The sequence below is a fragment of the Salvelinus sp. IW2-2015 genome, unplaced genomic scaffold (genome assembly GCF_002910315.2).
Source record: "Salvelinus sp. IW2-2015 unplaced genomic scaffold, ASM291031v2 Un_scaffold1478, whole genome shotgun sequence".
NCBI lineage: Eukaryota > Metazoa > Chordata > Actinopteri > Salmoniformes > Salmonidae > Salvelinus > Salvelinus sp. IW2-2015.
The window spans coordinates 78326-103506 of NW_019942934.1; the positions used below are offsets into that span (position 1 = coordinate 78326).

Here is a 25181-nt window from a genome sequence, read left to right on the forward strand (position 1 = left end):
CGCCAGCTTCACAGTCTCTGCTCAGGTGCAGGCGTCATGTGGTGGTGATAGAGTGTGAGTTTTAGTGTGTGGTTCGTTTGTGTGGTGTTTGTGTGTGTTTGTGGTGCTGTGTTGGTGTGTGTTGTGTGTGGTGTTGTGTGGTGTGTTGGTGTGTGTGTGTTGTGTGTTTGTGTGTGTTGTGTGTTTGTTGATCTAAGCATCGTGGCTGCTTGGTTGTGTTGTGGATGTATACTGACGTGCGGCGGGGGTGTCTATGGTTTGCGTGGTTGGGCATCCGTGGGTTCAGACTGTGCGACTCGCTGTCCGGCTGATGGCTTGGTTATAATCATGGTCTTGTTGAAAGTCGATTTTTATGTTCATGCTGTTTAATGGCTGCAGGAGGCCAGACGCACATGGTGTACTGAGGACTCGGGGAGACAGAACACGGTGTGGTGTGTTGGCGGTTGTGGGTGTTGGTTGGGGGTGTGTGGTTGGGTGGGATGTATTGCTGTACTGAAATGGGAGAAGACCAAGGGGGAGGCCAGACAGACATACTGAGGACGCAGGAGGCAGACAGAACCTCACAGAGGAGGCCAGGGAGGCCTGAGCGACATCAAGATGGTTCCAAGGAGGCAGACAGGCTATGTTACCTGAGTGGGATCAGGAGGCGACATGCACACGGATCATGAGGACCGGAGGCAGACAGCACACCTCATGTGAGGATCGTTGTAGGCGAAGCACATGCGACCTAGAGGAGTAGGTATCAGGATGGCTGAGAAGCCCACTGGGTCATTGAGGCAGGAGGCAGATCGCACCAGCTCCAGATTGAGGAAGGGGTGACGGAGCGACCTAAGAGGATCTTTCCCGTCCTCTCGAAACAGAAAGGTTTGTAAGTGACTGTAAACTACTTTGTGGAGACGCTGTGTTCCAACCACAGCGCTGAATCACTGAAGGCAGTCTGGTGCTGCACAGTCCTTCAGTTTAAACACATTAGCATCGCTGCGGGGGGAAAGCATGTCCGAGCAGGCGGGCTAGCTGTGCCTGCGCCGAGGACCACAGATCTGAAGGTTTTTGTGAAATGAGATGTTTTTAAATCTGTAATGGCTAACTGCTGAAAATGAGGAGGCGGCGTTTTCCTTTCTCCATTACTGAGCGAGGGAGAAGGGCAGACGAGCAGGCTATAGAGGGTCGCCCGACTCACTGGGAGAACACACAAAGCAGACAAGACCCTCGGCCCCTGGAATGCTGATGAGCTATCTCCCCTTGTAGGAGGGGGTTTAACTCACAGAATAACTGCCAAATGCACCTCTTTGAAGAATCTCTCTTCTGCATTAATGAATGAATTATTTATCCAAAGAGAGGCTTTACAATTCATACCAGTTGTACTTATGGCAGCGGATAAAAGAAAACGAAACGTCTTGCTTTTCCTCCTCATGACATTTTATCGGGGGGCCCTAAATAAAATAAAAGGCCCCAGGATGTGTGGGTGAGCACACTGAAATCACACAACAACAACAACAATGAAGAAATCACAGGCGACACATTTCCTTTTTCCCACAAAAAGAGAAAATATATAGATTTTTGTCACACCAAAAAATGTCTCTGGTCCCTTCCCATAATAATAAATAACCTAGTACTTTTACAGTGCTTTTACCTAAAGACGCTTTACAATAGACAACCACAAGGAAACCAAAATCAACAAAGAAATGATTGAGTAGGAGAGCCCCCTCCCTCAAACAGACACTATACCAACATAATATCCCCGTATTCCCTCAGCCCACAGAACAACTCTTACCGTCCTCGGTCTCCTGCCAGACGATGCCCTCCAGGTTGACGCTGGTCCCGGGCTCGCAGGGCCCCAGGCACTCGGGCTCCGTGGCCAAGGCCATGTCTGTGGTGTTGGACGCCACTGAGCGCGTGCGCACCATGATCTGCTCACAGGGTGAGGCGATGCTGTCATTGCTGTTGCCCACCGGCGCCATGGCATGGAGGGGTGGAGTGGCGGGCGTGGAGACCGGAGACTCCATCTGGGAGAAAAGAGATAACATGATAAACAAAAGCTGACATAGACCACACATAAGGAGGCCATTCCGACGTTACGATAGGCACAACAAAATGTGAAGGGTGGCACGTATTGATAAGAAGAGATCTGATACAGTGATAGTCACAGCATTCTTTACTTGTTGTTGGCAGCAGTGGCAGGGCATGTCCCCTGCTCTGTGAATGTTGAACATGACTTATTGTTGGCAGCAGTGGCAGGACATGTCCCCTGCTCTGTGAATGTTGAACATGACTTGTTGTTGGCAGCAGTGGCAGGACATGTCCCCTGCTCTGTGAATGTTGAAACATGACTTGTTGTTGGCAGCAAGTGGCAGGGCATGTCCCCTGCTCTGTGAATGTTGAACATGACATTGATTGGTTGCGTGTGCAGCAGTGCGAAGCATGTCCCGCTGCTCTGTGACATGTGAACATATACTTGTTGGCAAGCAGTGGCACGGACATTGTCCCATTCTGCGTCTGTGAAGATTGTAACCATAACATTGTTGTTGGCAGCAGTGCAGACATGTCCCCTGCTCTGTAATGTGAACAATGACTTGTTGGCTTGGCAGCGATGTAGGCAAGGAACAGCTGCCCCTGCCTACTGGTTGAACATGTTGAAGCCCACACAGTGCCATGGTACTTTCCGTCTTAGTTGTGCAATTCAGAACGTATGACTTGTTAGTCAGCATCAGAACATTACACCGTGCTCTGTGAATGTTGAACATGACTTGCTTGTTTGCGCACAATGGCAGTGACACATGTCCATGCTCTGTGAACTGTTGAACATCAGTGTCTAAGAGCAGTGAAACCGCTTCTCTTCAGCGATATACCTGTTTAACTACAGCAATAATGTTGCCCGAGCTCATCAACCTCTCAGCAAACACACTAAGCCCCCCCCCCCCCCGCCGGGAGCCAGGAGTTGACTTTATCAACATGTACCCCCACTATTTAGGAGCAAGGCCGAATCAGGCCTATCAGAGCAACCTCATGTAAACGGCTTGGCTATTAAGGGAGGTCTGACCGCGTCTCCTACAAGTGTGAGCTAGTCGCCATATTCCCGGAAAGCTCGGTAGATAAGCAGGACGCTTATTTAACCTACGATGCGTGGAGATCATTAACGCCCTCCATGATTATTACTACACTGCGAGAAACTCTTAAGTGCACCAAATCATTCAAAACAGAAGCTACGCGCTGTAAATGAACACCTTTCCTAACACATTATTGCAAGTCTTCTTGCTCCGGGTTGCGTCGAGGGTTGGCAATTTGACAAGATCTTAATTATTGTGTGTTACTTGACTCCGACAGTCACATGAAGTGGCAGCGTTTAAAAAAAAAAAAAAGAGATCTATTTTAACGCCGCAAAATAAAAAACCAAGCCATTGCAGTGCAAACAACGCAGAAGGAGAGGGCAGTTCTGGCCATGTCCATAACAGAACCCATTTCTAAGACGAATCAACCAGAAAACACTGCAGCAGATCAAGTCCACACATTGTGAGAAAAAAGCAACAATGGAAATAGTTTGTTGATATAAAAATACTTGAGGTCTTGCTATTTATTTATTCATTTCCGCTGAGGTAAGAGGAAACATGTAAACTATTGGGGGTCAGGATATGTGCAACTTCTAGCGCTACAACTACAACTCCAACAATATACTTGCTATTGTCGCGACAACCAGTGTGGATGCTTTTAAGGAGAATTTGTATAAGTTTACAATTTTTTTTAAATTGAACCTTTATTTAAGTAAGGAGTAGTTAAGAACACATTGCTTATTTATAGCAATGGACCGGCCTACCGGGGAACAGTGGGTTAACTGCCTTGTTCAGGGGCAGAACAACAGATTTTTACCTTGTCAGCTCGGGGATTCGATCTAACCACTAGGCAACCTGCCACCCCAATTGCTTGGTGTTGGCTGACAATACAGAGGGGGAGTTGCATGAAGTGGTGTCTGGTGAGTGGAAGAGACTCACCAATCCACTTCAGTCAACCTGGTTTAAAATGGCCTTTGGGAAAAGCCTGTGTGTGTTAGGGAGAAAAAGGTGAATATATGATTGTATTGCGTGGAGAAACCAGGCGAAGGTCACGCTGTGAGGGATTCCAGACGCACTTAAGCTGGCTAGCTGAAGAGAAGCTGATGGGGCCGCTGAAACACAGGGCTAATCAACGAGGAAGTGTCAAGTCCAGACCAAATCAGCAGATGGCCTCCCTCACCTCTGCAGAGAGGGGACTGGCCTTTAGTTCCTACCACTTTCCCATGGGGCAACAGCCCCTGAGCAAACACATTATCTGCCCTGGAGCTAGTAGAATACTGTGCTGAAAACTAGCAACCGACCGGGGCTGTCAGTCAACCAGACCCCTAGTAAACACAAATCACATTTTATTCGTCACAAACACATGGTTAGCAGATGTTAATGCGAGTGTAGCGAAATGCTTGTGCTTCTAGTTCCGACCGTGCAGTAACATCTAACAAGTAATCTAACAATTTCACAACTACCTCATACACACAAGTGAAAAGGAATGAATAAGAATATGTACATATAAATATATGGATGAGCGACAGCCGAGCAGCATAGGCAAGATGCAGTAGATGGTATAAAATACAGTATATAATATGATGAGTTATGTAGGGTATGTAAACATTTATTAAAGTGGCATTGTTTAAAGTGGACTGTATAAAGTGACTAGTGATCCATTTATTAAAGTGGCATTATTTAAAGTGCACTGTATAAAGTGACTAGTGATCCATTTATTAAAGTGGCATTATTTAAAGTGCACTGTATAAAGTGACTAGTGATCCATTTATTAAAGTGTCCAGTGATTGGGTCTCCATGTAGGCAGCAGCCTCTCAGAGTTAGTGATGGCTGTTTAACTGTCACGTTCTGACCCTAGTTATTGTGTTAATCCTTTGTTTTGTTGGTCAGGACGTGAGCTGGGTGGGCATTCTATGTGTTGTGTTTCTATGTTGGGTTTAATGTGCCTGGTATGGTTCTCAATTAGAGGCAGGTGTTTGACGTTCCTCTGATTGAGAACCATATTTAAGGTAGGCTGTTCTCACTGTTTGTTTGTGGGTGATTGTCTCCTGTGTCTGTGTTTGTCGCGCCACACGGGACTGTTTCGGTTTGTTTGTCCGTTCGTTCTTTTGTGTAGTCATTTTCCTGTTCGTGAGTTCTTCGTTGTATGTAAGTTCGCATATCCAGGTCAGTCTACGTTGTTTGTTTGTTATTTTGTATTTATCAAGTATAGTTCGGTTCAGTGTTCGTCTTGTCTAATAAATTCATGATGTCGACATACCTCGCTGCGTGTTGGTCTGATCCATGCTCCTCCTCGTCTGAGGAGGAGAACGACTTCGACAACCGTTACATTAACAGTCTGATGGCCTTGAGATAGAAGCTGTTCTTCAGTCTTTGATGCACCTGTACTGACCTCGCCTTCTGGATGGTAGCGGGGTGACAGCCCGACAGGATGCTCTCGATTGTGCATCTGTAAAAGTTTGTCAGGGTTTTGGGTCACAGGCCAAATTTCATTTCTTCAGCCTCCTGAGGTTAAAGAGGCGCTGCTGCGCCTTCTTCACCACGCTGTCTGTGTGAGTTGACCATTTCAGTTTGTCTGTGATGTGTACGCCCAGGAACTTAAAACTTTCCACCTTCTCCACTACTGTCCCGTCGATGTGGATAGGGGGGGTGCTCCCTCTGTTGTTTCCCAAAGTCCACAATCATCTCCTTTGTTTTGTTGATGTTGAGTGTGAGGTTATTTTCCTGACACCACACTCCCAGAGCCCTCACCTCCTCCCTGTAGGTCGTCTCGTCATTGTTGGTAATCAAGCCCACTACTGTTGTGTCGTCTACAAACTTGATGATTGAGTTGGAGGCGTGCATGGCCACGTAGTCATGGGTGAACAGGGAGTACAGGAGAGGGCTGAGAACACACCCTTGAGGGGCCCCAGTGTTGAGGGTCAGCGAAGTGGAGATGTTGTTTCTTACCTTCACCACCTGGGGGCGGCCCGTCAGAAAGTCCTGGACCCAGTTGCACAGGGCGGGGTTGAGACCCAGGGCCTCCAGCTTGATGATGAGCTTGGAGGGTACTTTGGTGTTGAATGCTGAGCTGTAGTCGATGAACAGCATTCGTACATAGGTACTCCTCTTGTCCACACACAGCTGTATGTATGAATGGAAACAGAGACACTGCTCCACAGCCAGTAGCTGCAACACTCCTTTCTCAAGAACGTACGCCCTTATCGTAGACAAACCCTTGTGACGGCATTGCTTCCGTTGTCAACCTTTCAGAGCACACCTGTTACTTAGGTGTTGTTTAGTGCTGTTGGAGGTTGACTTGTATGTTCGGATTGTGGTGTGTAGGCTAAAGTGTGTTGTCATGACGTCAGGCCTTGTTTACAGAACCATAGACGTGCTTTAAGTATGAAAGTACTGATGAGCTCGACCCTACACCGTACTCTCATTAGGGGACTCCCGAGTGGCGGAGCGGTCTAAGGCGTCACTACACCCTGGTTCGATTCCAGGCTGTATCACAAACGGCAGTGATTGGGAGTCCAATAGGGCGGAGCACAATTTGTCCAGCGCCGTGTGGGTTTGGCCGGGGTAGGCCGTCGTTGTAAATAAGAATTTGTTTTTAACTGACTTGCCTAGTTAAATAAAGAAAAATTATAATTGGATAAACAAACCCCCATGACGTCATTGCTTACTGACTGACTAGCCTAACTCATTTTAGTAAAAACCTAACCGTCTTGCTGCGCACGGTAAAACAAAAAAAATAACAATTGAGAAGGGAAACACTAACTCCAACACAATTTGAAGAGTCTTAAAACATTGAAATGAAAGGAGCTTTGTAAATACAATCCATTATCTGAATGACAGAAAAGTCGTATGGTGTAAAGAGCGCTTCACTAAAGTGTGAATGACGCCGCCACTGCAGAGGTGGTGACGATACCGCTAATGACTTCCACACACAGGTGGTGGATAAGGAGGTATTTACACAACCACTTCTCCGGTTTCTCTGACTCTCACAGGCAGCCCAGTAAGCAAAGAGGCTCCACCGTGAGAAAGGGGAGTTGGAGGAACTAGGAAGAGGGGTGTAGACGAGGACGGCAACAAAATTACTTTTTAAATATACACACATATATATTATTATTATTTTTACATTTATCATACACTCTTATCCAGAGCGACTTACAGTAGTGAGTGCATACATTTTCGTATTGCTCCCCCCCCGTGGGAATCGAACCAACAACCCTGGTGTTGCAAGCACCAGGCTCTACCAACTGAGGCACACGGGAACATTTGTTAGTATTGAGACTCTCGCTGTGTATTTTGGCAGTTAATCAAAAAGCTCCCTGATGAATTGGGCTCAGAGAAGTGAGGCCTTTAATTGGAGCGGCAGCCAGCGCCAGCAGCATGTACCGGCAGGCCCCACCGGGGAGCTCTGGTACTGCCTCTTTAAAAGGCCCTTATCGTCAGGGATATCATTGAGCCCTCAGAGAATATCAGAGATGGCGCTGGAGATGAATGAGGAAAGCATCATTATAGCCAATGATCATGCATTGATGAGCACCCCAAACAACCACTATCAGGGAAGTTTGATGAAGATAATTCATTGAGATAGTCTTGTCTTTCCAGAATTGAGATACTAATGGTTGCTATGCCGCGGGTGTAATCCCGCCAGTTGTGAATGTTGTCGCAGCAAGGCTGGCAGGCAGACGCACAAGAAGGACTCGTCTATGATTAGCATCCCAGAGAGCGCCGATCTGTCATGCAAAGCCAACCGCTCCAGTCCGAGGAAAAACTCCTGTGGTTGTGTGAACACTCACTCGGTGGTTGTCCTCTGATGCTAAATTCAACATATCTCTCACTGGCTCCATCTCCATGCTGGTTGACTCTGCAGCTCCCTGGATTTACAGGCTGGATACTAAACATACCGCCACACTGTTAGCAAAGGCTCTGAGGAGTCATTCCAGGGCCTGACGAGGTGACTCATTACCCACACCCTGTAGGGCTGTAGGGAACAGTTCATTACCCACACCCTGTAGGGAACAGTTCATTACCCACACCCTGTAGGGCTGTAGGGAACAGTTCATTACCCACACCCTGTAGGGAACAGGTTCATTACCGCACTGGACGCTTGTAGGGCTGTAGGGAACAGTTCTTACCCCACACATTGTAGGGCTTGTAGGGAAACAGTTCAATTTACCTCACACCTTTGTAGGGCTGTAGGGAAAGTTCATTACCCACACCTGTAGGGCTGTAGGGAACAGTTCATTACCCACATCCCTGTAGGGGCTTGTAGGGAACAGTGTTCATTACCCACAACCCTGTGGCAGGGAACGTTCATTACCCACACCCGTGTAGGGCTGTAGGGAAAGTTCATTACCCGACACCTGTTTAGGAAAGTTTTATTACACACTGAGGCTGTAGGGATAAGTTCCATTACTCCACACGCGTGTAAGGGCTGTAATAGCTAGTTCATTACCACCCGTTGAGGGCTGTAGGGAACAGTTCATTACCCAGACCTGGCTGTAGGGAACAGTTATTAACCCATCACCTGTATCGGGACTTAGGAACAGTCGATTACCCCACTACCTGTAGGGCTGTAGACGAGTTCATTTACCCACACCTCTGTAGGGAACATTTCATTACCGCAGCACCTTGGGGCTGTAGGGAACAGTTCATTAACCACACCCGTGTGAGGGAACCAGTTCAGTTACCCCACACCTTGGTAGGGCTGTTAGGCGAAAGTTCATTACCAACCCTGTAGGGAACAGTTCATTCCCTGAGGGAGTCATACGCACACCTTGTAGGGCTGTAGGGAACAGTCCATTACCTCCAGCACCTGTAGGGATTAGACAGTTCCATTACCCACACCCTGTAGGGCTGTAGAACGAGTTCATTAACCACACCGCTGTAGGGAACAGTTCATTACCCACACCCTGTAGGGAACAGTTTCATGTACCCCCGACACCTGTGGGCCTGTAGGGAACAGTTCATTACCCACACCTTGTAGGGAACAGTTCATTACCCACACCCTGTAGGGAAACAGTTCATTACCCACACCTGTAGGGCTGTAGGGAACAGTTCATTACCCACACCTTGTAGGGCTGTAGGGAACAGTTCATTACCACACCCTGTAGGGCTGTAGGGAACAGTTATTACCCACACCGGCTGTAGGGCTGTAGGGAACAGTTCATTACCCACACCCTGTAGGGCTGTAGGGAACAGTTCATTACCCACACCTGGGCTGTAGGGCTGTTAGGGAACAGTTCATTACACACGGCCGCTTGTAGGGGGGCTGTCGGGAAACAGTTCATTACCCACACCCTGTAGGGAGCCTGGTAGGGAACAGGTTGCATTACCCACACCCGTGGAGGGCTGTAAGGGAACAGTTCATTACCCACACCCTGTAGGGCTTAGGGAACAGTATTACCCACACCCTTACGGGTGTAGGGAACAGTTCATTACCCACACCCTGTAGGGGTGGTAGGGAAAGTTTCATTACCCACACCTTGTAGGGGCGTGTAGGGAACAGTTCATTACCCACACCCTGTAGGAACATGTCAGTTAACCCGACGTAGGATGTTCATTACCCCACTAACCCTGTAGTGGCTGTAGGAACAGTTCATTACCCACACCCTGTAGGGCCTGTAGGGAACAGTTCATTACCCACACCCTGTAGGCTGTAGGGAAACAGTTCATTACCCACAACCTGTAGGGCTGTAAGGGAACAGTTTCATTACACACCCTGTAGGGCTGTAGGGAACAGTTCATTACCCACACCTTGTAGGGGCTGTAGGGAACAGTTCATTACCACACCTCTGTAGGCTGTAAGGGAACAGTTCATTACCCACACGCTGCTGTAGGGCTGTAGGGAGAAAAGTTCCCCCCCCAATTAAAACCCCACACCTCTGTATGGGCTGTAGGGAACAGTTCATTACCCACACCTTGTAGGGCTGTAGGCAGTCAGTTCATTCTGCCAGAACGATTATCGTTCATTTTATACTCTGGCAGGAGTCCAGACTCCAGGCCTCTTCCCCTTTAATATAAGCACAGTAATCCACATGGTGAGATTTGGGCTCAACTTAAATTGCCCAATACTTTTTCATTTATTAAGGGCGAGACGTCACCAAACACAAACCTATCACTAAAGAGAGTGATCCACAACACAAACCTACACTAAGGGAGAGACTAACCAAAACAATCCCACACTTGATCGTAGGGAGAGTACTATCAAAGCAACAAACCGCACACTTAGAAGGACTCACCAACCAAATCCCACACTAAGGGAGAGACACCAAAGAGAGAGAACTACCAAACAAAACCCTACCAAGAGGAGAGACCACCAAACACAAACCCAACTAAGGAGGAGACTACCAAACACAAACCACACTAAAGAGAGTACTAAGAGAGAGACCACCAAACACAAACCCACACTAAGGGAGAGACTACCAAACAGCAAACTCAACAAGGTCAGAGACCTACAAGAGAGACTACCAACCACGTTAAACCCATACCAGGGAGCAGACCACCAAACACAATAGCCCACACTAAGAGAGAGACTCACCAACACAAACACTAAGAGAGACCCACCAACAAAACCACACTAAGGGAGAAGCCACCAAACACAAACCCTACACTAAGGGAGAGACTACCAAAACAAACCACACTAAGGGAGAGAACCACCAAACACAAAACCCTTACACTTAAGAAGACTACACAACCCTACCAAAGACACCAAACCCACACTAAGAGAGAGACCACCAAACACAAACCCACACTAAGGGAGACTACCAAACACAAACCCACACTAAGAGAGAGACCCCAAACACAAACCTCACACTAAGGGAGAGACTACCAAACGACAAACCACAACCTAAAGAGGACCACCAACACAAACCCACACTAAGGAGAGACCACCAAACACAAACCCACACTAAGGAGAGACTACCAAACACAAACCCACACTAAGGAGAGACCACCAACACAAACCCACACTTAAGGAGAGACCTACCAAACACAAACCCAACTAGAAGGAGACTACCAAACCACAAACCGCACACTAGGAGAGGAGAACCTGAACGCCACAAACACAAACCCACACTAAGAGAAGAATACCAGGAACACAAACGCCACACTAAGAGAGAGACCTACCAACACAAACCCACACTAAGAGAGAGACTACCAAACACAAACCCGCACTAAGGAGAGACACCAAACACAAACCCACACTAGAGAGAGACTACCAAAACACAACCCACAATGAAGAGAGACTACCAAACACAAACCCCACTAAGGGAGAGACACCAAAATACAGAACCCACACTAAGGGAAGACTACAAACACAAACCCACACTAAGAAGAGAGAACCACCATAATACACAAACCCACATCTAAGAGTAAGACCACCAAACACAAACCGCACACTAAGAGAGAGACTACCAAACACAAACCCGCACTAAGGAGAGAGACCTACCTGTAAACATCTAACCCACACTAAGAGAGAGACCACCAAACACAACCCACACTAAGAGGAGAGACCACCAAACACAAACCCACACTAAGAGAGAGAGACACCAAACATAAACCCACACTAGAGAGAGACCACCAAACACAAACCCACACTAAGAGAGAGACCACCAAACACAAACCCACACTAAGAGAGAAGACACAAACACAAACCCACACTAAGAGAGAGACCACCAAACACAAACCCACACTAAAGAGAGACCACAACACAAACCCACACTAAGAGAGAGATCCGACCAAACACAAACCCCACAGGCTAAGGAAGACCACAAACACAAACCCACACTAAGAGAGCAGACCACCAAACACAGAACCAGCGCACTAAGAGAGAGACCACCAAACACAAACCCCACTGAGAGAGAGAAACCACCAAAGACCACAAACCACACACTAGAGAGAGAACCACCAATGACCACAAACACGCCAACTAAGAGAGAGACCACCAAACACAAACCGCACACTAAGGAGAGAGACCACCAAATCACAAACCCACACTAAGGGAGAGACCACTCGAAAACCCAAACCCACACTAAGAAGAGAGACTACCAAACACCAAACCCACACTGAGAGAGACCACCAAACACAAACCCACATAAAGGAGAGACCACCAAACACAAACCCACACTAAGAGAGAAACCACCAATAGCATCAAACCCACACTAAGAGAGAGACCACCAAACACAAACCCTCGAGGCACTAAGAGAGAGACCACAACAGAAACCCACACTAGGAGAGGGAGAGACCACCAAACACAAACCCACACTAAGAGAGAGACTACCAAACATATATCCACCATCTAGACTACAGACTTTAGCTTGCAAAAGAGCAGTAGGAGACCAGTCTCGTACCGGGGGGAAATGGAAGCAGATTGGCTAAGGGATCTGAATGGAAGCAGGATTCTAAATGGAAGCAGATTCTAAATGGAAGCAGGATTGGCTTAATGAAGCATAACCTCAGTGGAAGCTCCAGCTGAAACCGTACAACAGAACATCATTATCCTGGCATGTTTCTCCTTTATTGTGGCACTAGTAGTTGGTTCAGCAGTCATTTTTCTCAGAAAAGGTTTCACTTCGCCAGGCCTGGCACAGCGCGCACCACGTGCCACAACACCACACCAACAGCACACAACAGACACACACAACACACACACACACACACACACACACACACACAAACAACACACCACCACACACACACACACACACAACAACACACAACACACAACACCACAACACACCACGTGCACACACACACCACGTGCACACAACAACCACGTTGCACGACCAGCACACCACGCACACACACCCACACACACCCGCACACACACACACACACTACACGACCACACGCACACACACACCACGTGCACACACACACCACACACGCACACACACCACACACACCACACACACACCCTGCAACTGGGACTCTGAGGTTGTAAAAGGATTGGGGTCTGTCCAACGACTCAACGTTTAATCCTAAATATAAACAATTTAAAAGGCTTTTCTTTACTGTTCAACATATGATTTAAGTATTGCAAATCAAAATTGTGGCAGTGTGCCGTGTTACGAAAGACTGCTGTGGGAATGTTGTCCTATTAGGTAAAAAGCATTGATGAAAACCTCAGCTGTTAATAGGCCTAGGTTCAAATACAATCACATCACTATTCAGGTAGAACATGATCGGGGATTGTCTTTAAATCAACATGAAGTTCCACTAAGCTAAATAAGCCCTACCAAAACAGAAAAGACTGAACAGCCCTTCTAAGTCTTTTCAGGGGTAATGCCCCTACCTGCTCATGACGTTTGAAAGACCAGGCCCTCGGTCTGCTGAGCCAATGGGCATCATCTCAGGTGTCCCCCCCCCCAAACCCATCATCAAACAACCATATCCACTTTCACGCTGGCACAGAGGAGAATCAATGCTCCCTTAGGAAAACAATCACAAAAAAAAAAAAACAAGGGGAAGCGAGGAAAAGAGGCCTGGAAAAAAGGTAAGCGCAGAGGCCGAAGACAACTGGTATAATAGGAATGGAATCTCACAGAAACACATCATTTGGTTTTGGCAGGCGAGTGTGTTACAGCTTAAATTCCATTGAGTTCACAGAACATTCCTGCGCACCCCCCACCCCCTCCTTTCCGCAAGCAGAGTAAAGTGTTTCAGATCCCTGCGGCCCCCGGATGTGTGATGTCACCTTCCCAACATCCCTCTGAATGGGACACGCTGGGAGGTGGTGACCAGTCCCTGCGGGGGAGGTTGGAGTCAGGTAGGGGTTAGAGAGCAGAGTTCAGGCCGTGTCAAGAGTCTCCGGTAACCACAGGAGATGGCCGCACCACTGTTGGAAATACGTCTGCCATACAAGTCCCCCCCCCCCCACATCATAATGACAGGAGAGAGAAGCAGAACATGTAAAGAGTGACGGAGGAAAACGACACAGAATCATTTACAATGTAAGTAGTGAAGCAGACTTGATGGTCTGTAAACCACAGATGAACGTAACCAATAAGATAATACAAAAGAGCCTGCTTCAACGTTTAGCCTCAGCATTAGAAACTTAATAAGGCATAAAAATGATTTGACGCAAATTAGAATTGAACAAGAATGGGGAATTAAGCGACAATCCTCAATCATTTCTTTGAGGGCACATTTTTATTAGTCCACTTGCCTCTCGGCTAATTTGAACTGATTGGAGGCATTCTCCATGTCTTCACAGGCTTAAATGAATCATCTACCCAAGTCGACACATCCTGTTTTCACTGAAACACAAGCCCAGCTGGAGAGACTTTAACAGAGCCACATGCTCACCTTTAACCGTACAGTGACCTCCCCCATCTCTGACCCTGCCACTAACTGACCCAGGTAGTAAAACGCCTGTTATTGTTATTTATTGTGTTACAATTAAAAACATATATATATTTTTTTAAATCACATTTTCTTGTTATCTCTGCATTGTTGTGAACGCCCTTGTAGGTAAGAATTTCACATTAAAGTCTACACCTGTTGCATTTGGCGCATTTGATCAAATTTGATTTGACATGAATGTGTGACAACGTGCCTGGGGAACATGACTACCTGAATGCTAACACAATGACGGTAATCTAATCACTTTACTACCTGAATGCTAACACAATGACGGTAATCTATTCACATGACTACCTGAATGCTAACACAATGACGGTAATCTATTCACATGACTACCTGAATGCTAACACAATGACGGTAATCTATTCACTTTACTACCTGAATGCTAACACAACGACGGTAATCTATTCACATGACTACCTGAATGCTAACACAATGACGGTAATCTATTCACTTTACTACCTGAATGCTAACACAATGACGGTAATCTATTCACATGACTACCTGAATGCTAACACAATGACGGTAATCTATTCACTTTACTACCTGAATGCTAACACAATGACGGTAATCTATTCACATGACTACCTGAATGCTAACACAATGACGGTAATCTATTCACTTTACTACCTGAATGCTAACACAATGACGGTAATCTATTCACATGACTACCTGAATGCTAACACAATGATGGTAATCTATTCACTTTACTACCTGAATGCTAACACAATGACGGTAATCTAGTCACATGACTACCTGAATGCTAACACAATGATGGTAATCTATTCACTTTACTACCTTAGCGCAAACAACGACGGTAATCTATTTAAGGATCTTCCCTTTTCTTCTTCTTGAGGAGAGTATTTGAAACGCCAACACTAATGACTGAAAAGAGACACCTTCCTCAATCTCTCCAATGGTGCAGAAATAGCGTTGCGTTGAACTGAGTGGAGTAAAGTCCATCTTCCATCAATCACTTGTGACCTTTCAACTTAACCCGGTTGGTGTGGACACAGTTTAACTAATCTCACGCTATGTTTAGACGTACCTCTAAGCAGCCTTTCAGGTTAGGAGCTCTAATCCCAACTATGTAAACAAGCAGGAACTGAGGACTTAAAGTTGAGGCAATTCAGAGAAGATTCCTTGTGATCTCAACATCCCCAAACGGCATTTTCCACGTGGATGCAGATCAAAGGCTTGATAATGTTCCCTTTTCTGAAACAAATGGCAGAAAAAGCCAGACTTCTCAACATGTTTAAGACTCAAATTAAATTAAAAAAAGTTCAAAAATATATATAAATTTAAAAAAAGAGCAGGACTATGGCTTCTCGTCATAAAAAAACAAAACACTTTCACACTAGTCACCATAAATCGTTCACCTAATGGCGTTACTGAGGGTGTATTGGTTTAGCAGATGTCCTGGGTAACACAGTGTGTAACACAGTGTGTAACACAGGCTTTAGCTGTGTTGCCTAAAGACCACCTTTGAACTAAAACCAGGGAGGTGGAACACCATGCTAAGAGGAAGGCCCCCAAGACAATGTTCAGAGACTCCAGTCACCCAAGTCATAGACCGTTCTCTCTGCTATCGCACGGCAAGCGGTACCGGAGCGCCAAGTCTGGGACCAAAAGGCTCCTTAACAGCTTCTACCCCCAAGATATAAGACTGATGAACAATTAATAAAATGGCCACCTGGACTATTTACATTGACCGACCGACCCCCCCCCTATTTGTTTTGTACACTGCTGCTACTCGCTGTTAATTATCTATGCATAGTCACTTCACCCCTACCTACATGTAGTAATTACCTCGACTAACCTGTACCCCCGCACATTGACTCAGTACTGGCACCCTGTTATTGTTATGTATAGCCTTGTTATTATGTAATTTTGTGTTACTTTTTTATTATTTATTAATTTTATTTAGTAAATATTTTATTAACTCTATTTCTTGAACTGCATTGTTGGTTAAGGGCTTGTACGTAAGCATTTCACGTTAAGGTTTACACCTGTGTGTATTTGGCGCATGTGGCAAATAACATTTGATTTGAAATCTAGAATATGTTAGTGCTGTGCATGTCAAACATTATAAATGTAGGTTACATCATTTTATCCACATCAAAGGTAGACAATTTATTCATAGCAAATGTTTGCGCTAGCAGTGCCATAGTACGAATCAGGGGGCTGCCATTTTACATAGACACTCTCCGTTGCAGGATACGGTGCAATTAATCACTGTGCTGTGGCGATACTGTATAAATCTGTGCCCATTACCCAACAGCAATGTTCCCCAGGGACAGTCACCCAGAGCGCAGAACAAATATCAGCCCACGAAGAGAAGCATGAGAAGTTCAACTTTGTAGAGTTTTCCCTGTTAGTTAACTTCTTTGGGACAGGGGTATTGAGTAGCTTGGATAAAAAGGTGCCCAGAGTAAACTGCCTGCTACTCTGTCCTAAAAGCTAGAATATGCATATAATTAGTAGATTTGGATGGAAAACACTCTGAAGTTTCTAAAACTGTTTGAATGATGTCTGTGAGTATAACAGAACTCATATGACAGGCAAAAACCTGAGAAAGAATCCAACCAGGAAGTGGTAAATCTGAGGTTTGTAGTGTTTCAACTCTTTGCCTATCCAAGATACAGTGGAAATGGGGTCATGTTGCACTTCCTAAGGAAATGGGGTCACGCTGCACTTCCTATGTCAATAGTCTATAGAACCTTGTTTGATGCTTCTACTATAAAGGAGGGGGGAATGAGAGGGGATTGAGTCAGAGGTCTGGCAGAGTGCCACGAGCTGATCACGCGCATTCACATGAGAGGTAGCTTGTGTTCCATCGCATTTCTGAAGACAAAGGAATTCTCCGGTTGGAACATTATTGAAGATTTATGTTAAAAACATCCTAAAGATTGATTCTATACTTAGTTTGACATGTTTCTATGGACTGTAATATGACTTTTCGTCTGAACTTTCGCCTGGGCCTGCCAGCGCGTCGTCAGTTTGGATTGTGTACTAAACGCGCGAACAAAAGGAGGTGTTTGGACATAAATTATGGACTTTATCGAACAAATCAAACATTTATTATGGAACTGGGATTCCTGGGAGTGCATTCTGATGAAGATCATCAAAGGTAAGTGAATATTTATAATGCTATTTCTGACTTTGTTGACTCCACAACATGGCGGATATCTTTTTGGCTTGCTGGGCTCTGTGCACTGTACTCAGATTATTGCATGGTGTTTTTTTTCCGTAAAGCTTTTTTGAAATCTGACACAGCGGTTGCATTAAGGAGAAGTTTATCTAAAGTTCCATGCATAACACATGTATTTTCATCAACATTTATAATGAGTATTTCTGTAAATTGATGTGGCTCTCTGCAAAATCACCGGATGTTTTGGAAGCAAAACATTACTGAATGTAACGAGCCAATGTAAACTGAGTTTTTGGATATAAATATGAACTTTATCGAACAAAACATACATGTATTGTGTAACATGAAGTCCTATGAGTATCATCTGATGAAGATCATCAAAGGNGAACTGGGATTCCTGGGAGTGCATTCTGATGAAGATCATCAAAGGTAAGTGAATATTTATAATGCTATTTCTGACTTTGTTGACTCCACAACATGGCGGATATCTTTTTGGCTTGCTGGGCTCTGTGCACTGTACTCAGATTATTGCATGGTGTTTTTTTTCCGTAAAGCTTTTTTGAAATCTGACACAGCGGTTGCATTAAGGAGAAGTTTATCTAAAGTTCCATGCATAACACATGTATTTTCATCAACATTTATAATGAGTATTTCTGTAAATTGATGTGGCTCTCTGCAAAATCACCGGATGTTTTGGAAGCAAAACATTACTGAATGTAACGAGCCAATGTAAACTGAGTTTTTGGATATAAATATGAACTTTATCGAACAAAACATACATGTATTGTGTAACATGAAGTCCTATGAGTATCATCTGATGAAGATCATCAAAGGTTAGTGATTAATCTTATCTCTATTTATGCTTTTTGTGACTCCTCTCTTTGGCTGTAAAAATGGCTGTGTTTTTCTGTGGCTATGTACTGACCTAACATAATCGTTTGGTGTGCTTTCGTCGTAAAGCCTTTTTGAAATCTGACACGTTGGCTGGATTCAGAACAAGTGTAGCTTTAATTTGGTGTATTGCATGTGTGATTTCATGAAAGTTAAATTTTTATAGTAATTTATTTGAATTTGGCGCTCTGCGATTTCACTGGATGTTGGCCATGCTAGCGTCCCACATATCCCAGAGAGGTTAACACTATCAACGTTTCCCTTTACTGTGGCAATTGTGATCGAATCAACACAATATTAGCCACTTTCAATGCAACATAATGAAACAAAACAAACTATGCAAGAGATGTTGTTGTAGGCAGAACGCATCAGAGTAGGATTCTATTGCGCAAGACTCAGCCGTACTCTACACAGACCGGTGTGGCATAACCAATCAGAGCTTCGGTAGGCGTATATGCAAATACACTACTGCCATATATGGATCTGTGCCATTTACGTTGAACTGGACCGTGTTTACAGCATGAGCGGTCGTGAGTAGATGCGCTTGTTTTGAGATCAAAGGGAGAGCTGCATGTAGCCACGTGTGCACATTTTGTTCATTTCCTTAGTTAGTAAGTTATTAGCCCAGTTATAGATCATTTGTAGTCCGCAATAGTGGAGTGATTGCTTCCTACAAGAGCACAAAACGTGTACATTTCTAGACATCTTTGAAAAGCGAGTCAGGTAAACACCTTTTTTTTTGTCTTAAAGGGGCAGTGTTGTATTTTGAGACTGGCTTGAGTAAGCTAAGTTGTGAATAGACAGAGGGTAGCATCATTTGTCTGATTCTCTGTAATAAATGGTATGGGAATAATTATGCATTATATTTTGTAAAGTGGTCTCTGGCATCAAACAACATTTTCAGTGGATAAACAGGTTAATGTCAAGCTTTACATGTCTTTTTTTCAGAAGTCTCATGGAATGTTGGTCTACATTGAACACCACACATTGGCTGCTACTGTAGGCCGAATGATAGAACAGCTATTTCAGTGTTAAAATGTTATGGGATGCATTTTCTCCATTGTTTTTGAAGGTAAGCCACTCTGGTAGGCCTACATTATGATCAAATAGCCACAGTAGCCTACTTGGCCACTGTTAAAACTGTAACCTAAAGCGGTTACAGCCTCAGTGTTCACAGTAAAACTGTAACCTAAAGCAGGTACAGCCTCAATCACAGTAAAACTGTAACCTAAAGTGGCTACAGCCTCAGTGTTCACAGTAAAACTGTAACCTAAAAGCAGGTACAGCCTCAGTGTTCACAGTAAAACTGTAACTTAAAGCAGGTACAGCCTCAGTGTTCACAGTAAAACTGTAACTTAAAGCAGCTACAGCATCAGTGTTCACAGTAAAACTGTAACCTAAAGTGGCTACAGCCTCAGTGTTCACAGTAAAACTGTAACTTAAAGCGGCTACAGCCTCAGTGTTCACAGTAAAACTGTAACTTAAAGCGGTAAATGCACGCTGGAAGTTTTCACAACGTTCAAGTTTGCGCTCAGAAGACCTGAAATTTGCTCAGTGCCGTAAACATTTAGAGGGAACATTGCTCCAATGGGGGAGAAGTAATGAGTAATGCACTCAGAGGGCAGATGAAAGGACACAGCTCCTATTGGACACCATTCACACACAGCCAATCAACTGGACTCAAAAATAACATTTGACAAACACACAATCCAGAGATGTGGACAGGACAGACTGGACCACACTGTGATGTTTAGTTTTGATGTTTAAAACAGACTTTGACCATAGAACATTACGAGAAGAAGTAGCCTACACAGTCAATACTGTGCACCGCCATTGATCCTCCGATAAGAAGAGTCAATAGAAGATTCAATAGGGTCAATAGCCTAGACAATGATCTGTAAAAACATACTACTTTCCCAACCAGTCTGGGCACAAAAGGGGAACGAGCAGTCTGGTATGGTTGTGAGTGGTTACACGGTTTATGTTGAGCTCTAGCCGGCACCAGACCAGAACATTCTCAACAAGGCCATACCCACGGGGGTTGTAAAACAAATCGGGCACTTACTGCCTTTGCCTATAATTAGAGAAGGATTGAGAATCTGATTGATGGAAACCCAAAGCTGCCTGTAATTTGAGTTTTCCTGGGTCCTGGAAGACTCTGGTGACCACACTGGAGGCTAAACGCCAACTTCATAACATAGCGAGGTGGCTAGTAGTACTACAAAATATATATATAATAATTCTGAAGGGGGCACGACACCGCTGCTCTCAACCGGTGTTCCAAGGCTTCCCACCTCCCCAGGCTCACACGGAACAAGCCTAAAAGCACTTTCAAAACCAAACGACACAGGAAAAAAAAAACTGCCAGTTTCCTGTGACCAAGTGTGGACTTTTAAATGACAAACTGCGTTTTCTGGACTAAAAACCTCAGCGACAAAAGTGGAAAATGATTAAACGCTACCATGAGAAAGATGGGGTGGGGGGGGGTTCTTGTCTCCAAGCAACTCTAAGCACAAGAACAAGTCTCAAACTGAAAAGAGAGAGACAGGAGAGTGAGAGAGCGAGCGAGAGATTGAGTGTGAGAGAGAAGATAGAGAGCGATAGAAAACAACAGAAAGACAACACCACATTAATAGCGCCGCTGACTAAACCAAGCTTGGCTACACGGAGCCCTCCCCTCCTTGTAACCTAGATTCACAGAGGAGGCAGTTTATTCCAGAGGACACAAAAACATATTTAAAAGAAGACGATGCTTGCCAGCTAAAAGTATGCAGCCTCTTCAAACATGCATCCCACAATTATACACAACAGGCCTTAGACCGTTTTTCTGTCCTTCCACTTGGAGTTAACTGTAAACAAACTGACATGTTTTCCTAGGTACAATGTTCTAACTGATGAAAGTGACTTATTTTTATTTAATCTTTATTTAACTAGGCAAGTCAGTTAAGAACAAATTCTTATTTTCAATGAAGGCCTATCGGGGAACAGTGGGTTAACTGCCTTGTTCAGGGGCAGAACGACAGATTTTTACCTTGTCAGCTCGGGGATTCGATCTTGCAACCTTTCGGTTACTAGTCCAACGCTCTAACCACCAGGCTACCTGCCACCCCACAGCGGGGGCCGCAGACAGAGCTCAGAGAGACTGTCACGTTTAAAAAGACACGGTTTAACAGAAACCTAGTTAACATTATCCCACAAAAGATCTGGAGACCCATTTGTTTGACAACCACTTCTTTAAAATCCCATATAAGGTTTGTATTGGCTAGGCCTTGTGTGAGGTAATGATTGGTTGGTGTTTAGTGTACGAGTGTGGGAAAAGCAGACACACCACAGAAAGTAACAGGTGAGAGTTGCGGGCGGAAATGGCTGACAGGTTTGTGCAGCCCAGGCCACCAAAGAAACCTTTGTTCAACAGTTCACACGCAGAGCATCCTGCTTGTCAACAGCATAAGCTACGCCCCCGGCTAATTCAATCACACCATCTCCTACACTGACAGAGTCAACCATAGAAATCCTATTCAATTACAAATCTATATTATAGTATTCTAAGTCCTAATTCTATGGCACCAACATCCACTTCAACACACACCCCCTTAAAAGTGTCAATCAGTACTAGAAACAACAACAAACAAGCTTATATTTTGGGTTCTGACGGGATACGACAGTTGAACTTAGCGCAAGAGGGCATTTATAAGTTCTATTCTTCAACAATCAAAATGAATAGTCCTACATATCATTTATTTAAAATCACCAAAAATACATGTAGCAACTGCTGATTGACCCTTTTAACCATTATTGACTCAACTCAGAGAGCCTGACATAAACAAATTACAATTTTATTTTAATGTAACCTTTATTTAACTAAGGCAAGTCAGTTTAAGAACACATTGTTATTTACAATGACGGCCTACCCCCGGCCAAACCCTAGTAACGCTGGGCCAATTGTGCGCCGCCCTATTAGACTCCCAATCACGTCCGGTTGTGATACAGCCTGGAATCGAACCAGGGTCTGTAGTGATGCCTCTACCACTGAGATCCAGTGCTTCAGCCCGTTGCACCACTCGGGAGTCCAAAATGGTACCGGTAACACAATAGAAGTCAGATTCTGAATACCTTGCTATCAAGTAGAGCCTCTAACATTAACAAAATCATTTTTTCTACTATGCATAAGTACAACTGGACCAAGTTGTGTGTTCAATGACTAAGCTATCACCAGAAAGAACAGTGGTATTCTTCAGTGACCCATTTTATTGTAAGTGAGGAGAGAGGGGTTTACCAAACAGCCCCCCCCCCCCAAGGGAGAGGCATATTGAGGCAGACAGCTCAGAGGACCCCAGCCCTGATCTCCCGGCCCTCAGCAACAGCCTCAGACAGCTATTCACCTGTTGCTAAGAGGAAAGAGACTCTCCGCCAAGTTCTCTCACATCCTACCAACATCAATGAGGAAGTGAAACAAAAATAGAACTGTTAGGCTACTGTAGCCACCTCAACGAAAACTGTTAGGCTACTGTAGCCACCTCAACGAAAACTGTTAGGCTACTGTAGCCAACTCAACGAAAACTGTTAGGCTACTGTAGCCAACTCAACGAAAACTGTTAGGCTACTGTAGCCAACTCAACGAAACGCAATCAAAGTCCTCAGCCTTTTCAATCAAACAGCCCTTGTGAAAGGGAAACTAAGTCAGACAAAATGAACATTTCAATAAAGAAGCTAATTTGACATTGGCTATGGTCCTATGATAAAACAAAATCAGATTTTTAATTAAAAGACAATAGCCTTTTCGCTGGCAAGTTGACAAGGCCTCACCTTACTAAGAGGCTATTCACTAAGGCCTTACCTTAAGAGGCTATTCACTAGGCCTTACCTTCTAAGAGGCTAATTCACTAGGCCTTACCTAAGAGCTTTCACTAGGCCTTACTTAAGAGGCTATTCACTAGGGGCCTTACCTTAAGAGGCTATTCACTAGGCCTTACCTTAAGAGGCTATTCACTAGGCCTTACTTAAGAGGCTATTCACTAGGCCTTACCTTAAGAGGCTATTCCACTAGGCCTTACCTTAAAAGGTATTCACTAGGCCTTACCTTAAGAGGCTATTCACTAGGCCTTACCTTAAGAGGCTATTCACTAGGCCTACCTTAAAGAGGCTATTCACTAGGCCCTTACCTTAAGAGGCTATTCACTAGGCCTTACCTTACTAAGAGCTATTCACTAGGCCTTACCTTAAGAGGCTATTCACTAGGCCTTACCTTAAGAGGCTATTCACTAGGCCTACCTTACTAAGAGGCTATTCACTAGGCCTTACCTTACTAAGAGGCTATTCACTAGGCCTTACTTAAGAGGCTATTCACTAGGCCTTACCTTAAGAGGCTATTCACTAGGCCTTACCCTTACTAAGAGGCTATCACTAGGCCTTACCTTACTAAGAGGCTAATTCAAGCAGGGCTTAATAGAATTCACATAGGCTTTACGCTTAAGAGGCTATTCACTAGGCCTTACCTTAAGAAGGCTATTCACTAGGCCTTACCCTTTACCTAAGGAGGCTATTCACTAGGCCTTACCTTACTAAGAGGCTATTCACTAGGCCTTACCTTAAGAGGCTATTCACTAGGCCTTACCTTAAGAGGCTATTCACTTGGTCCTGCTGCCACAGAAGAAGCTTAACAGAAGAGATGCCTGTATCTTCTGTCAGTGGCGATGACAATTCAATTGTTGGTGTGTGAGTGAGTGTGAGAGAGGAAGTGAAGAGTGGCAATGCCACCTGCATTCTGAAAGCAGCCAATAGCCTGGTATCAACAAATCAGCAGAGGCCTTGACTGAGTAGGAGGCACATGACAACAACAGAGGTGAGAGAAAGAGAGAGCATTGTTCAAATGTTGAGCTATAACCAGTGGCTGAAAAAAAAACGACTGTCAATTATAGGTCACACTGCCAACTACTAGTTCAACAGAACAGTCTGAAGCAGCAGATTGTTAGTGAGACAATGCTTGCCTGGATGCAATTAAACTGTTCTTGTCACTGCGGCTAGGGAGTCATTACGACAGCTATCATTTGTTCTATTACACTAAACCGTATCAAGCTACCTGCATCTCTATGTCGTCGATTTCAGCTACTCTCGGTTGTCTCTCTGTGGTCAGGCGTCTCTAGCCTCGTCTCTGTGGGTTGAGGCATCATGAATGGCCACAGCCTACTGGCACACTCCGCGAACAGACCTCAGACAACAACGGGCTCTGTTCAGAGTTCAAAGCTCAGGCAGCGGAGCACGGCGCAGGTTGCCCGATTATGAGTGTGCTTTTACCAATGTGTTGCCCAAGCAGTTGAGGTAGGCGGAACAAATAAATAAAAATAAAAACAGGAAATGGAAGCAAAGCCTCAATTTAACGCTCTCAGGCCTGGGTTAAACAGCTGTGTTGCAGGACCCGGTTTTCATGAGACACTGTAAACGCCTACATTCTGCCCGTTTAAAAACACAGTGGAAAAGGCGCTGTGTTGTGTGTGCAGCAGGGCAGTCACGAGCTAGTCCGCCGAGACTACAAAATATAGTTCTCCTCTACTCACTGGGAGGCTGTGCTCTTTGGTTCAGCATGAAGTTCAGGTTACATTTCCCTCTGCTTGCCCTAGTTTCAGCCTTGATGATCGCTGCCAGCTCCACCTTCAATGACTCTGTTCAGCTCATGCATGAAAAAGGACAATCGGAGAGCGAGAGGAGAGAGGAGAGAGAGGAGAGAGAGAGAGAGA

At 45.0% G+C, this 25181-nt stretch overlaps 1 protein-coding gene and 2 long non-coding RNA genes across 7 annotated transcripts in view; all 3 read right to left on the bottom strand.

The window, feature by feature from the left end:
• Window positions 1-25181, bottom strand: part of LOC112070968 (zinc finger protein 609) — a 185667-nt gene that overhangs the window by 49462 nt on the left and 111024 nt on the right. For all 3 annotated transcript variants that reach the window (XM_070439199.1, XM_070439198.1, XM_070439200.1), the window contains one exon: window positions 1775-2006. In XM_070439199.1, the coding sequence (XP_070295300.1) occupies window positions 1775-2006 (232 nt within the window). The remainder of the gene's footprint in view (window positions 1-1774; window positions 2007-25181) is intronic.
• Window positions 10418-10987, bottom strand: LOC139024409 (uncharacterized). Of its 2 annotated transcripts, none has more exons than XR_011475699.1 (3): window positions 10921-10987; window positions 10758-10890; window positions 10418-10477 (listed from the first exon to the last, which is right to left on the bottom strand). It is a non-coding gene; the product is annotated as an uncharacterized lncRNA (long non-coding RNA). The 2 variants fall into 2 exon arrangements; XR_011475700.1 differs by having other exon boundaries at window positions 10952-10980.
• LOC139024410 (uncharacterized) lies at window positions 11025-12225 on the bottom strand. Of its 2 annotated transcripts, XR_011475701.1 has the most exons (6): window positions 12136-12225; window positions 11607-11733; window positions 11440-11472; window positions 11276-11306; window positions 11151-11215; window positions 11025-11043 (listed from the first exon to the last, which is right to left on the bottom strand). It is a non-coding gene; the product is annotated as an uncharacterized lncRNA (long non-coding RNA). The 2 variants fall into 2 exon arrangements; XR_011475702.1 differs by lacking the exons at window positions 11276-11306; window positions 11440-11472 and adding an exon at window positions 11543-11574.